The 15,717-nt window shown below is 45.3% G+C and overlaps 1 protein-coding gene across 14 annotated transcripts in view; it reads left to right on the top strand.

Annotated features, from left to right (window-relative positions):
• The window catches only part of fbrsl1 (fibrosin-like 1), a 337,336-nt gene that overhangs the window by 211,099 nt on the left and 110,520 nt on the right, over positions 1-15,717 (top strand). For 10 of the 14 annotated variants that reach the window (XM_037777608.1, XM_037777616.1, XM_037777615.1 and 7 more), the window contains one exon: positions 238-267. The exons of the other annotated variants lie outside the window; for them this stretch is intronic. In XM_037777608.1, coding sequence (XP_037633536.1) covers positions 238-267 — 30 coding nt within the window. The remainder of the gene's footprint in view (positions 1-237; positions 268-15,717) is intronic. 14 annotated transcript variants of the gene reach the window in all.

The raw sequence follows: 15,717 nt of genomic DNA, 5'->3' as shown, positions 1-15,717 counted from the left end.
AGTTTAAATGATAACTAATGCTTTCTCCTTTTTTTCTGTGGTTAACACCCCATCATCTATTTGTAGTTGTGTGTGTGTCCATCCTTGTGCTGATTTCGATCTGCTTCACCAAGCTGTCATATTGTTTCTCCAGCAAGGGTCTCCACCTTTCTCTCTACCTCTGGTCTTTCCTCCCTCCTCATTTTAACCTTCCTCACTCAGTCCAATATGGCTGACGTTCTGTCTCCATCTCTTTAGGTGCAGCCAGCAGCAGTGGCCCTCCTCAAGGTTAGTGCGTCCACGATGCCAGGTCTCATTCTTTATCCTGCCTGCCGTCCACTCAATTTTACAGCTCAGTAGCTTGAGAAGCAGAAGGGGTAAATCTGCTGCAAGAAGGAGAAAGAGGGCGAGAGGGGAGGAGGAGGAAGGGAGAAACCAAATTATTGTGCACCCTGTCGCAGATTGAAGTGGATCTCATTCCAGGCACACTAACAACTCAAGACAATTAGTCACTTCTCACTAGGCCAGACCTGAGACTCACTTGAGGGGCCAAAAAAGAGAGCAGGGAGTAGAGGAGCCACTAGCATGGCTGAGCACTGCAGTCACAGGAGTGACTCAGTGGAGAGAGAGAGGCAACTTAGGGATGAAATGGTTTAGCTGGAACGGCTCCTTGAGGTCTTTTGTGCAATACTGAGATAGAAATAGGAGTATGGAGCAGTAAGTCATACAGATCTGTACAAAATACTTATTTCTGAATATGAATGATAATTCTTTTTATGGGCATGTGTTTGATTAAGTTTGCCAGATGTTAAAGTGGCAGTAGGCAGAATATTTTTGGCATTATTGGGCAAAAAATGCCATAATAACCTTTCAGCATAGACTTCTGCACCTCCTCATGGCTCTGTTTTCAGGCTTTAAAAAATCTAGCCCATTACAGGAGACTTTGGCCAATCACAGGGAACAGAGATAGAGCTCTGAAATTAGAACCTATTGGCTGTTTATTCAACAGAGGCAGCTGTCAATCATTCGCAAATCCAATCGAACGGCTAAACAGTACACTAAAACATGTTTCTGAAAACATTTTATGCGAGAAATAGGCATAACAGTAACAGAATCTTGATTCATATTTGATCACCGCTGCCTAGTTTGATCGGAGTTTGCGAGTGATTGACAACTGCTCAGAGACGGCAAGGCTCCAGCTCAGCCCTGATTGGTTGTTTTCCTCCGGTCTGTGAAATCTAGCAGATGCCATTAGGAGCACCGGAGGACACAGAGGCACATGATTTTTTTCAGATAACCTGTCTCATGCACTACTGTCAGGATATAGTGACCGATTTATAAAAATATATATTTTTATTTGCTCCAATCTGCCTACTCAAGCTTTGATAATAAGATCATATTTTCCCAAATATGAAAAAATGCAGTAAATGTCTATATTCATCCTTATCTACTGGTTAATTATGAGTCAGGCAATGTTTTTAATTAACATTCCTCAAGATAAACAAAGACAATGATGTCAGTAGTCCATTCCGTTCCACCTATTAGGCGGTCTGAGGTAGTTTGCAGCCAAAGATGAGGCCCTGAAGCTCCAGCCACCACATGCTCCTGAACAAAAGTGAAGCATGACTAAGGTGGGGTGGTGCGTGGAAGATCGGGGAGTGGAAAAGAGAGAAAAGTTTGTCCTGGGCCCTCTGCGGAGACACAGCGTGACCAATTGAGGTGAAGGGGATGAATGAGGCCATTCACTGGGTCTAATGAAAGAGTTCCTACTGGGCCCTGAATGAGGGTGGGCCCATCTGCACCACATAGGCGTGCACAAACCAGTGACCTCGAAAATTACCCAGGAAGCACTTTGGGACAGTCACCCCAGCAACAGGCCGGGGTTCGCATAGTAACCGGGCGCTTCAATCAGGGCCTGGCAGCTTCTTAAACAGAGCAAAGTTTTTCTCTGTATTGAAAGAACTCCGTGTGAAATCAACTTCGAGGAACCCCCAGGTTTTTTTTAAAAGGGGGGGAGCTGCCAATGATTGTCCCATGTGAAAACGTCCAGAAGCTCTCACCATCTTTGAGAGGTGTGGGATGCTGCCCTTAGGACTTCTCCTCTCAACACACAAAGACCTGTTTGTCTTAGCTACATATGTACATGCACTGCCTGCCTGTGTATGCACTACTGCATGTAGGTTAATTAGGTTCAGGGCGTGTATAGTGACAGGTTTAGGAGGCTGTGAAATAGATCCAATTACAAAGAGTCCAGATAAGGAGTGCGATTCCTTCACCAGCCCCGGGGACTGGACATTAAGTTTACAAGCATCTTAAAGGACCTGGTTCATTGGATTTTATCTGTGTTATTTGGTTTAATATATTCAGTCTTGATGAGCCAGAGGCGCGCAGGTCATTGAAGTTCCATTCCCGTCTCCGTTCCCTCATGGAACTTTTGACAGCGTGAAATGACAATCCGCCCCTGCACGCACCCCCCCACGTCAAAAAGTAATGAGATTGTGCTGCTGGAAATATCACTACAAAGCATCAGGCCTGCACTCGGGTCTGACTGCACCTTCAAACAGCGCTGCCTGCCAGCTCGCCTGCCTCGCCCGCCTGCTGGAAAAGAAACGAACAAAAACAATCAGAATCAGAGACAGAGAAACGGCAAGGGAAGCTCCCCACGCTGAGACAAACGAACACGCCGGGGCCTTTCATCCTGAGAGTGATTAGCCATCCGAAACGTTTTAAAACCCGGCTTTGAGTGTGTTCCTCAAACGGAAGAGTTCCATTGAGGAGTGGTGGTGAGATGTGTCTCGCTGGGAAGCGCCAGTGATCTAGTCTCTAATTGTGGCGTCGCTGACAAGGCTGGTGTGGCTGGAAGCTTTTTAAGCGGGGCTTTTTGCTGCGCTCTTGTTCCCTTCCTGTCAGATCCACAACCAAAGGCACCAGGGAACAAAAAGGCCCCTCAGATTCTGTTCTTACATCCATCTGCCTATTGCTTTGTGCATAAACACAGGCCTAATTTAACACACTAATAGGCCCTGATGCTGGCCTAATGTGACCAAAACTACAATAGGTGCTGTAACTGCAGTGTTTGGTTGCCGATATGTAACATTGTAGTTTTCAGTCTGTGTAATTGCCATCTTTATTCTCTCATGTTCTTCCATATTTCATTGATCGAAGTCTCTCAGCTTCAGAGTAGATGCAAAGTTTCTGACACATTGGCAATGGCGCTCTTCTGCAATATAGCGGGAACAAAGTCATGTTCAAGGTCTTTGAGCGGCGTTCAGTAGAGCCGGTAGGAGCTCTCAGAATTTGGCATGGAAAGCCTCTCGGCTCCTCCACTGTTCAGAAGCCAGGTTGTCGAAGGTTTGAGGAATCGAAGAGAGGCAGTTTGAAGAATCAAAAAATCAGCGACAGTGCGTGAAAAAAAAAAATGGGGAGGGGTTGGAGGGGTAGAGAAGAGAGGAAAGGAGTGAAACCCTAGCTCATAAAAATCAGTATTATAACAACATTAATTGATGCTGCTGAGTGCCATATGTGACGCCATATGGAAAGGCTGCCCCAGAGGCCTGCTATAATAGACAGCCCGCAGCGGTGCACACAACTTGGCACATTTACAAACAAGGGACGTCCCATTAATATCAGCCACGCAGACCGAGCAGGAGACATTGGGAGAGGGTGTTAGAAGGAGGGAGGGAGGGGGCGAGGAAATAAACTGGGAACCGAGTTACCTCGTTTTGTTTGCCATCTTTAATCCTCACGTTTTTATTATTTATCCACTTGCCTCATGCTATCATTCCTACCAAATTAAGAGATTTACTCTTTTCAAATCTCCGCTCCTCTACTCCCACGCTTCCTTAATTACAGTAATAAATGGCCCCTCCCTTCTGGGTTGATCAGACCGCCCTCTGTCCGCCCAACTGTCACTCCCTCCACAGATGCCCAGTGGTCCTTTCATCACACACACACACACACACACTCACTTCAGCAGGTGAGGTGATTCATTGCACCTTGACAAAGGCAGCATGAACGAGCTCTGTTTAACCTCTTCTGTGCCTAATCACAGGGCAGCTGTTATTTACTGCTGCTGTCCACACTTTCCACTGCTTGGTTGCTCACAGCGCTGCGCCCTCTCTTGCACTGCATCCTGTCTTATGACTCAGACTGTGTTGATGTGGGCATTCTGCAAGAAATTATTCACTGAAAATGTCAGTTTATTGGCGATAAATATTACACTAATTATATCTTAACTTAGAATAGGTTTAATGAAGTGAATAATTTATATCCTGCAAGTAGTTTTGTGATCACAGCTCTTAAAATGCAATGGGCCCAATGTTTGGTTTGCAATTCTTCTTCTTCAAAATGGATTAGTTGCCAAGTACATGCGACTAATGATTATTTTCACCACTGAATAATCTGTTGATTATTGTTCACGTCTGTAAATTGTTAGAAAAATGACCATCCTGTCTTCAAATTGCATTTTTTTGGCCAACCAACAGTCCAAAACCAAAAGATAATATATTATAAGTCTAATGGCGCGTTCACACCAAGGGGGAAGCAGACGTTTTGCGCAGAAAGATCACTTATAAAGTCAATGCAAAGAGTGGAAGAGGATGAAACCTCTGTGTATAAATGTATGTGTATAAACCACAGACTGTCAAACAGTAAAATAACAACATTACTGCCATATTTATGCCTTGATGACTTTTTGTTTAGTGTTGATGGAGCAGCTACAATGTTAGCATATCCTAGCACCGATCAATCCGAGCTCCATTCAGAAAAAACATTTTAAAAGTTATTAGCTTCTCGTCTTGTGGTTAGACCTGACAAAGCATGAATTCAGACTTTTTACAAATCAACATCATTATGTAGTTATTTCAGCATCCTTTTCATCCGTTTATTGTAATTAAATCACTTCGCAATCTGTTTATTTTGGGTTCATACCGCAGTATCGACGTGTGGCATGCCAGATACACAGGTAGGTAGGTACAAAGCAGCAACAGTGGTTATTTGTTCCATGGTTGATGGCGGAAATGGCGGAAAAGAAAAGCTGTTGTGATCTTTGGAGACAAGCCCCTTCTCCTCTCCGGCGCGTCTAGAGCGAGTAACGCGAATGAACACAAATGATCCCGGCAGTCCAACTCGTGTGAATACACGAACGCCTCATAAGATGTCGGTCATGGCAGCAAGGTGTCTAGAATCAAGTCTGAGCTCTTTGAAGATGTTCTTTTTCACATGATGTGATGGTATCGTTAGCCCTGTGTGTGTCAGCCGTCACAGACGTGTATCGGCCCTTACGGCCCCACATAGTCTGGACGTAGACGCATCCGTTTTGCGCGCTGCTCTTCTGACTTCTCTGACATGCCCAGAGCAGGGAGGGAGAAAGTAGAGATCCCTGTGAAACGAAGTTGTCAGCCATTCTGTTGAGTTTCATAGAATGTGAGGCGAAACAAGAATAGCGTACAGCTGTTTCCTCCCTGACACAGAGGGAGGCAGATGAAGAGCAAAAGAGAGGAAGAGGGAGGAGAGAGAGAGAAAGAGAGAGAGTGCTCTCCGCTCTGTGATGTGCACTGATGTAGCTGCAGCTCTAGGTCAAACGCTGCCAGTGTTTTGTGTTCATCTTCGTCTCGTCTCCCCGGTGCTCCTCTAAATTATTCACAGCCTGAAGATGTGCGATGTGGCTGCCTCCTCCCTTCCTCTCTCCTCCTTCCCTTTACACTGCTCTCTATCTCTCTTTCTCTGTTTCCCATCCCTTCCTCTGTCTCTCATGTGACTGCTTGTGTCAGAGGCAATGAACAGAAGTTTCTCCTCGCAAGCTGGTTAATCCCCCCCGTCCCATCCCGCATCCACTCATCTACCATCAACCACCCACCTTTCATCACTGACTCCATCTCTCACACTCCTCCTTTCATCCCCGCTTGTCCCTCGCTTGCCTCTCCTGGCTGCCAGACTAGAGCCAGCCGCTTCTTTTTTTAAGGGGGAGGCTGCCAGCTGTTAGCATCAACTGCGTGGTAGCTCCTCCACCTCCTTCACTGTCTCTCACTTCATAGTAGGGGTTGGGCTGACAGGGTGTTTTTATCCTCTGTTGCTGTTTTTTTTTCTCTCGCCTCAACTCTTTAATGACTTTGTGCACATTTTATCTAGCCGAGTTGAGAGATAAACCCCAAGCGCGCACCAAATCCTCAGGCCAGTCGATGGCACTGATTAAAGATGTGCCCGTCAGTCATTTCACCTTTAACAAACTGCCGGTCCTGTGAAGATGGAGGGAGCTGCTAGAAACCAAGGACATGGTGGGGCTCGGGCTAGGCCATATGATGATATACACTGTAAGGCCATCAGAGATTTTATCATACTGTTTATTAGGGTTGGGAAAAAAATCTATTCCCCTATGTGTCGCGATTTATGTTTTTATGATTTTGTAACAACATTTTTAGAGCCTGAATCAAAATAATTGCTTAATTTGAGTCTATGCGGAGGTAGGTTTATTGTTGTAGTCTGAGCAATGTGACGCCATATCAAGAAAAACAAAGCCAATGCAAGCCGACGAGAGAGCGCAGAAAATGGCCGAGGATCCGGGTTCTGTGTGGATACGACCTGCAGCCTCACATTTGAAATCCAAAGTGGTAAACACTACACATCCAGTAAAGTATGGAAACACTTTGGGTTTCACACATTACAGAAAAAAGCAGAGCTAAACATCACGGCTAAAGCCGCATGCTAACTCATGTTAACATTATCGTATTGCGGTAACGTGCGGTTAAGCCACCCGTCGCATCTCTGTGGTCAAAGTCAAATCGGCGGAGGCTACAACTGTAGAGCAGCCATATATTGACATTTATGTTAATTCAAACGGCCCCAATGGAGCTGACCTTGGATGTATAAAGAGAACGGAGCTGACGGGAGAGCTAGCGACGGACTTGGCTAAGTTAGCGGAAGCAACAAAAATCGCAATAAATCACAAAATCGAATCGCAATACTTAAAATTCAATACATATTGAAACGCCAGCCCTACTGTGGTATATATCCCTTTATTGAGTTTCTTAAATATTTAATATATCACAATATATACTGATAATGTAACATAAAATTTAATTTACAGTGATAGAAAGAGATTAAGATTTGATCCATATCGCCTGCCCCGAGGTGGAGTGCAGCCAAACACACAGGCAGGACTGTACCTCTGTGTCTGAATGTGTGAGCTTATAAAACCTCCTGCTTTTGTAACAGATTATTATTGTCATGTTAACTAGGAAGATGCGAGCATTAAATCCTGTTTGGACAGCAGGGGCTGGAGGATGAGGTGTGCCCCTCGAGGCCACCTGAGTAGAGAGCCGAGCGGAGAGAGAGCAGTTGAATCCAGTTCCAGCCGTTGCCACAGGACACTCATTTGTAATTCTGTACCCTGCCTACAATAACGTTTGATCATTGCAGAGGGGGGACAGGAGGTACAAGGCGGGGGAAGGGAGCAGAGGCTTTCTTCCTCTCTCTTCGCTCCCCCTCCCCAAAACCCCCTGCCCGCCCTCTCGCAATTGCTGTCACCCAGTATGAATGCCCCCTCTGGCCCGATGACAAGTCTAGCGTGAAACGCTTGGCTGCCCCCTGAAATTAGCAGTAGAGCCCCCCGGCGGCACATGCTTCTCATGACCAGCACACAGTGGGCCGCCGCCAGATTCTTTTCATTATGGTGGCCTGCCAGCCCCCTGACTCTACCTCCTTCTGCCTCTTCCTCCCTCTCCTCCTCCTCCCCCCTGTGCGTCGGCCAGAGCTCAGTAAACAGCATCTGTAGTGCTCATCACATTACTGTCGTAGGGAAGAGAAGGAAGGAGTGAGCCAAGTTATTTCTGTGCATCTAAGTGTCTTTATGTGTGCATACAGGGTGTGATAGTATGTATATGCATGCATATGTGTGTACATGTTTCTGTGTGTTGGCTTGACAGGATTAGTGAGAGAGAGAGAGCTAGTAGTAGCAGCACAGAGAGTGAGAAAGAGCGAGAGAGAGGAGGGGAGTAGCAGTACAGAGCGATGCCTGGAGGCTCAATCTGTTCCTCACTGAGCTACATCAGTGTTAGAGACGGCGGCTCGGGCCGCGGGGAAGCCTCCACTCGCTCCATCAAACTGTCAGGCAGCCAGCGGAGCTGCACAGGGAGACTCTCAGCTGCCCCCGGGGCCAGTTCAAGTCAACATCCCATTTCCTTGCCTCCTCGCCTAATTTCTCCTACGCCCCGACTTAAATTTCCAATGCCCAGTGTCTGTCGCTGCAGCTCAGCAGCACCGGGCTCGGGGCCATGTCAAAGCACTGGGTGGTGCTGAGAGTTGTGCATGTGCGTGTGTGTGTGTGGGTTCACCTCTGAAGTCGAGATAGCGAGCTAGTTACAGTCACACGGTCAGCAGAGACAAGAAGAAGCCAAAGGGAGCTTTATGAAAGACGAGGCGCGGAAAAAAAACATAAATCAGTGGGTTTTTTTCTCTCTTAACTATATCCCCATTTTTCTTCCATGACTATATTCATAACACAGTTGTGTATTCCCTGTCCCTCCAGGTTTCTGGCAGTTTTTCTTCTTTCTCTCTGAGCTGAATAAATGCTCCCCGTTCCCTCGTACATCTGCCATTACTGTCTGTTTTTCCCTCGCCAAACTCCCAGGGATCACACCAGCAGCCCAGTCGGCTCTGTCGCTCCCCCAGCGAGTGCTGAAAGCAAAGGTTGAGGGATTTCTCGTTGGACAGGACAAGGCGGTCCTTTAATTTAGTGAAGAAGGGGGACAGCTCTTCAAGTTTACCCCCACCACTATCACCATCAATCTGTCCGTGCACCCCCCCTCCACCTCTTCCTCCTCGACCTCACCACATACTTTGCATGGAAGTGAAACGGAGCGCTGCCAGGTCTCAGTGCTGTTTACATGGACTCTGGGTAATGTTAAAGTCTGCTTAGTTTGGCCCCAGGTCAGGACTATATCTTTCCTCACCCTGTCTTGATTTACATGGCCCCCGCTGACTCTTCCCTTAAGTGTGTCAGCTCTGAACCAGAGGCCTCTGTGTGTCTGGCTAATGCAAAGAGCATTTCTCTGAGCTTGTCTTCTTCAATCCTCCTCCACTCTCATTCTCTCTTCGTCCTCTTTTCAATGGGCCTCTGTGAAAAGGAGCTTTTGCTGAAGCCGTCTCTCTGTTTGCACAGCCAACTCCGAGGTCCTGAGCTCAAATATGGTTTTACGTGAGAGCCTGTCTAGGCCTCTTCTGCTGGTCGATATTATTTCTACCCGGCAGAGCTTTTTCTCTCAATCTCATTCCCCCGTGGAGCCTACATCTTCACTGGGATCAATACTTTCCTAATCCAGAGCTCCTAGGCTGACCCAGGGTAATCAGCTGACTTCCCATGCTGCCTGCTGGGGAGGTCAAGGGTCAAATGGCTGTATAGATTTGATCCTGTGATCAAATCACTTTGCTAGGTGGTGCTTTCAGATACAGCTAGTGGAGTCAAGAGCAATCACTTGATTCTTTTCTCTCTGTGCTTGAGAGTTAAATGCAGCGGTGCTATGTGATCCTTGTAAACCCTAATATTAAGACGGCAGCACCGCTCAAGTACCTAAAGCTTTTTTTAGTTAAGGTGCCTGAAACTGTAAGGTTATCTGAATCATCCAAAGATACTTCTTTCTTTATATGACTACTCTGATGTCATTCCAACCCCCCCACACACACACACACCACCTCCTCAGCTTTGTGACTCATGGCTTTCTAAATTTGTTTCAGAGGTGAGGACATAAAAGCGTGCAACAAAACATCCTGTTGATAAATTACTGAAGTTCAAGTAAGACTTCACCCGTCACCACGAGGCCAGAGAGACCTTCAGATATCCCGCTGATGTTTTAGTCCTGGCAGGAGGTCCCGCAGTGGACCCCAAGCTCTGGCTTCCACGCCCCATCAGAGTGGCCACGGCGCCCGCGTCCCCACACCTCATCCCAGCATCCGCAGGAGGGAAATTGCGGGAGGAAATTGGTGTTGTTCCACTAGTATCCGACACTGCTTTGGTCCTCGACTATCTAAATGGACCATTACCCCCTCTGTGTGCTCTCACTCTAGGAGATCTGATTTTGTCAGTACTCTCTCCCTTACAATCAGGAGCATGTCAGTAAATGTCCCCGGAGAGATGTCTTCTAAATTGAAGCAATTTCTCTCGTCAGTATCAAGATGTCAAATTTTTTTTTTGCATTGTTGGCTTGTCACCAACAAGGGATCAAGTGCTGCCGCTGTCTCAATGTTCAATCAGAGTCTTTGTGGCCCTTCTTCAATTTGTACATGCAGCGTCATTTTTTTTATTCTCACTTATCAAGTTTTTAATTTAAGACATCCGATCACTGGTGCAACAATGTGAATATTTTTAGGAATCAAGATGTAGCCACATCCCAAACTGCTCTATTCACTTTAAAAGTCAGTGCAACATTGTTTTCGAGTGCCATGAATGGAGAACAGTTTGAAACTTGTGAATAATGTGAAGTCGGCAGAAAGTTGTTTGTCACTTCTGCTCTTAACATTTCATATTTCATACTTTACAATTAGGGCTGTCAAAGGTAACGCGATAACGCGTTAACGCCAATTCGTTTTAACACCACTAATTTCTTTAACGCAATAACGGAACTTGTGATATTTAGGTTGTAGCCGGCTCAGTTTTAAAGCTAGAGTGAAAGATACTGGTATCATTTGAAACTGAAAAATGACCACTTTATGATAATCACATGCAGTTTTGGGGAAGTCATAGTCAAGTCAGCACACTGACACACTGACAGCTGTTGTTGTCTCTTGGGCTGCAGTTTGCCATGTTATGATTTGAGCATATTTTTATGCTAAATGTAGTACCTGTGAGGGTTTCTGGACAATATTTGTCGTTGTTTTGTGTTGTTAATTAATTTCTAATAATATATATATACATACATTTGCATAAAGCATATTAGCCCCCTCCCATGTTGATAAGAGAATTAAATGCTTGACAAATTTCCCTTTAAGGTACATTTTGAACAGATAAAAAATGTGTGATTAATTTGCGATTAATCGCAATTAACTTCGGACAGTCATGCGATTAATCGTGATTAAATATTTGAATCGATCGACAGCCCTACATACTTTACAACATAGTCCAGTGGCAACACTTCTTACAATGACAGCCAGACATGCTTTCGTCACAAATCGTATTATCAAAGCATAAATACTTTTATGCGTATGCTCTCTTTTTTTGCTTTTATACATTTTATTTATTACTTTACTTATTTTGAGTAGGAACCAACAGTGGCAGTCGAATGCCAGCAGCTCAGGAAACGTTTGTTTTGCCCATTTCTTCTAGATTTCTTGCAGCAAGTACAGGGTTGCGATCAGTATTCAGGCAGACAGTCGTTGACGCCGTGCCAGCATTTGCGTCGCCGGGCGAGTTCCTCCTCTTCTCCGCTCTCTGTCTCTGAGGCAGAATTCATGGCAGACTGTCCTCCGAGTGTGACAAGTGGAACTGTGTGATTAATTTGGCCAGTCGTTTTAATGTGCTCCGGGATGCGCAACGCTTATTGTCTTCCCCTTGCACGTCTATCGGAATCTGCCAGAGAAAATGTCCGGGAGGATCGAGACATCCATCCTTCCCTCCCGCTCTCTGTTTTTTTTTTCCCCCTCTTGCTCCTCTTTCCTCAGCCCTGCCTCATTTCAGGGCTGAGCTACAGGGTCGTCATGGGGGCCAGCCCAGGTCGAGGCCTGGCTCCAGTCAGGGCCGCTGGCGGAATAAATCTCCTGTCTCTGAAGTGTTGAAAGCTGTGTAAATGTCAAACGCATCCGTCTGATGTGCCGGCTGAGGGGAGGGAGGGTTGGAGAGGAGGTGGGATGCTAGGAGGGAGGGTTGTGGATGAGCCATCCGCCGGAGCTGGTCCCCTGTTACCCTTCGTAGCTGGCGGTTGCCAGGTGCAGATGTTGCTGCTTGCTCCCTGCCTCTGTAGAGCAAGCCAGTTTTTATTTTTTTTATTTATTTATTTTTTGGTGTGTTTGGTTTGTGAACATCTACGAGAGACACAAACCACTAGGGTCTTGGCTCCTGTCAGCAGCTTAGTGAGCTGCATATCTCTCCGATTTTAACAAAGTCCCTTCTGACCACCAGACGTGCTGTTTAGGGAGGTTTCTGTTTGGGGTTGTGGCTTTGCATTTACACCATTTGGTTTTCTTGTATAGCGTTGCTGAAAATCTTTTACCCTGTGTAGATATTCAAGGAAGCACAGGGTCCTCTTCTCACACCCTCGCACTCACAAACAGGAGCCAATCTTTTACTTTCACAGGTTCTTTTCTTTGACTCGACCAAGTGTAATAGCCCAACAGGGCAATCACATACAATACTGACAAAAACTGCTCTAACACTCCCTCCATCCGTCCATCCCTTCCTCTCTATAGCATCCCCCCTGCCTGCTCTTACTGTTGTTTTGTTCCCCCTTCCCACCTGCCTCTCTGCCCCCTGCCGCGCTGTGTCTCTCTCCGTCTCTGTCTGAGCCCTAGCTAGTATTCCTCTTTACGCTCCGCTGCAGCGCATGCTTCTTGTAAAAGGATGAGCCCCATGCTGTGCTCTTTTGATATTATTTTTCCTCCTCGCCAGCTCCAGCCTTGTGAGGCCTCATCTCTAGTGTCATGGCTACTGCTGCAACAACAAGGCCGAGCACGCACCCAGGGAATAGACCGAGCCAGTTGTTCGTCTCCGTCACCGAGGGTTTAAACCCGTCCCCAGTGATGGAGAGGAACTCACAACCGCTGTGAGATAGAAGTCATCTGTATGCTAAGAATTCATTTACACCAGTTTTCTGTAGGGATACACCGATCCAACTTTTTCAGTTCCGATATTGTTAACAATACCTGGGCTTTGGGTATTGGCCGATACAGAGTACCGATCCCATACCAGTGTTTAATTAATAAGCTGTATGCCTCACTGTGTGGAAGTGACAGGGATCATTCCTTTATGTGTAAAGAAACATCAGGCTTGACTTCAATATTGCTTTCCTAACCTTTGTAAAACAAAATGTAACAAAGAAATACATAGATAGATTAATCATTATTTATTATTAAATAATAAATTGTACACCAACAACTTGGTAAAAAATCTTCGAAATGAACAGGAATTACGATTCAAGTGTAAACCTTTTTAACGCGGCAACAAATCGGTCAAAATTTAAACGGGAATTAAAATTCCAGCATATAATATATAAAGTATATAGACGTAGAACTGAGTAGCTCGACCCAATTGTCACCGATATCCTATCCAGCTTTTTGAGTCAGTATTTGCCCAATATCCGATCCGGTATCGGTATCGGCGCATCCCTTGTTTCCTGGGGATGGGGCGAAGTTGGAGATCGGATCAATTTTGCTTTTATTAGGATACGTAGATGGATCAAGATGGACAGAGATATTGTTTTGAATGGGATTCCTTGTTCACCACCAGAGTGGTGAACAAATGGTTGGTGATTATAGGTTGTGATGTGCCCCTAACAAGCAGTATAGAAATGGCTGACAATTAATTTGTCTGGAATCCGTAGTCTGAATGGGGAGTTGATTGACAAGAAGCCTAAGCCACTTTCTCTTCCTAATGCCCTGCACTCTCTAATGAAGGTCTTGACAAGCAGAAGCTCAGAAAATAGGGTTTGCAAACATTCCCCAAGAGAAAAGAGGACATAGAAATGTGGCCAATATTTAACATTTTCTGGTTAATACTAAAGTTTTATTTTCTCATTACCTATTATGGCCCATTTTTCTGTATTTTAAAGCAAAATTATTTTATAAATGTGGAACAAAGAAAACACATTGAACATATTTTCGTATTGCATTTCATATATTTATCTAATATATATATAACCACACTTTCAACCTATTTTACAGAAGCAAAATACAATTTTCTCAGGGACATTTTCTGCAGTATTGTGAGGCACTCTTCCTTTGCTTTCACACTTATTTTTCTTTATTCTCACTGACAGCCTCTGGAATCATAAACAGCAATCACTTCACAAGTAGAAAGCCTCATACTGAACACATCCTTTTACTGTATTTATCCCGTAGCGGGTGTATGTTCTTGTGTAGGAATGCTTCATATGAACAATAGGAGCTGAGGCATTTCTTGACGCTGTTATTCTGCAGATAGAGATGCAAACACAACAATAAACCTTCCCAGGGGGTTGAGCCACAATGTTTTTCACTTAAAGCTTCTGCCAGCAAGGACTCCTGCTGTATCCCTTGTCTTTGCAGAGCAGGATGAATCACGGGGCATAGAAGCACCCCCCCCACACACACACACACACACACACACACACACCCACACACACACACACACACACACACACACACACACACACTTTTTCCTCTCCTGAGAGATCTTGGCCACTGAGCCCTTGCACTGATTACTCTCGTTACTTAATTATACATTTGGACCCACCGCACTCGCAACAAAGGGCCGCTGTGCCTCCATTGACCCAGCTCCCTCCTCATTGTGCCCGGCTCTGAAAGGGAGTCAAACAAAATAAAGAGGGTCCACTTAAATATGTTGCCACAGGGACTTAATTGACAGGTTGAAGGCAGTTTTTCACTGGGGGCCCTCTCCCTCTCTATATGTGGCTCTTCGCTTGAATTGGTCTGCTCCTCATGGATCCTGCTGTGAGGTCCAGTGGGACTGGCCTGCTGCTCGACCACTCCTGTTTCCACAATTTCACTATCTATTGTCCTGGGGAAGAGAGTAACCAACCAAGAGCGTTTAGCGTTTAGCATTTAGCGACAATTGAATGTGAGAAACGGAAGCAAGGATCATGTGGGTTAGATTTAAGTTAAGAATTACCTTGAAAATTCAAGTTTCAGTATTGCAAGTGACAGGATGGCATGTGTGTTATATGTACTGAACAGAAAATCAAGCATCTAATGTAAGCAAGGACTTTTTACTTTACTTTTAAAGGGGACTCTATGGAAGAATCAGATATTGCTTGTTAACAGTGACACCTGTGGCCGTCAGCGTCCTGTTGAGCGAAAACAGTGAGGCAACACACACAAGACTGAACGTGATTGACAGCTAAAACCACAATATCACTATATATTTCACACGCTAATGTTAGCTTACCTGTCCAATAGGAATTTTGCCAGCTGGGGTTCCGTTTTTATACCATAAAGCCAAACAAAGGTCCTTCCATGAATCGAAGGCTCGGCCGATGTTGATACTAGTCCCTCCCCCCCGGCCAACGTGCTTCACGGGCTTCACCTGATAGAACTTTGATTTTTTTGTGCTTCCGTGGAGTTTGTGTTGGAGTCTGAGTTGTGGTGGGGGCTGGTTGTTTGTTGGCGTTAGCGGACTCCATTTCTAACCAAACGTTAGCTACATGTATAGTTGCACACAGTTAGCCCCGAGGCGGAGCTGATGAGAGTAAAAATGTCCCGCATTCTTCCCATTAAAAGCAGTGTACATGCTGGTAGAGGAAACCCAGATAGGTCTAATTTTTTTAGGTTAGGTTACAACCTGTTCACACATAGGCAATGAAAAAAAAAAAAAAAAGTTTATATATTGTAAAAACTTACATATAGTCCTTTTAACAACATGAATACAATTTCCAGTATCAAGGCCTTTACACACCGGGGATGTGACGAATAAACGACACGAAAATGAAAAATACATTATATTTACTATATATGTCTAGGGCTTTTATTGTGAAAGGTAAAAACGGAAGTGGTGGATCTGGTCTGCGCTACCTTTGTCAAGGTTGAAAGGAGTAATGAAGT

The sequence above is a fragment of the Sebastes umbrosus genome, chromosome 8, assembly GCF_015220745.1.
Source record: "Sebastes umbrosus isolate fSebUmb1 chromosome 8, fSebUmb1.pri, whole genome shotgun sequence".
Taxonomy (NCBI): Eukaryota; Metazoa; Chordata; class Actinopteri; order Perciformes; family Sebastidae; genus Sebastes; species Sebastes umbrosus.
Note: the sequence above shows the minus strand (reverse complement) of the source record. Positions and strands in the feature narration are given on the sequence as shown.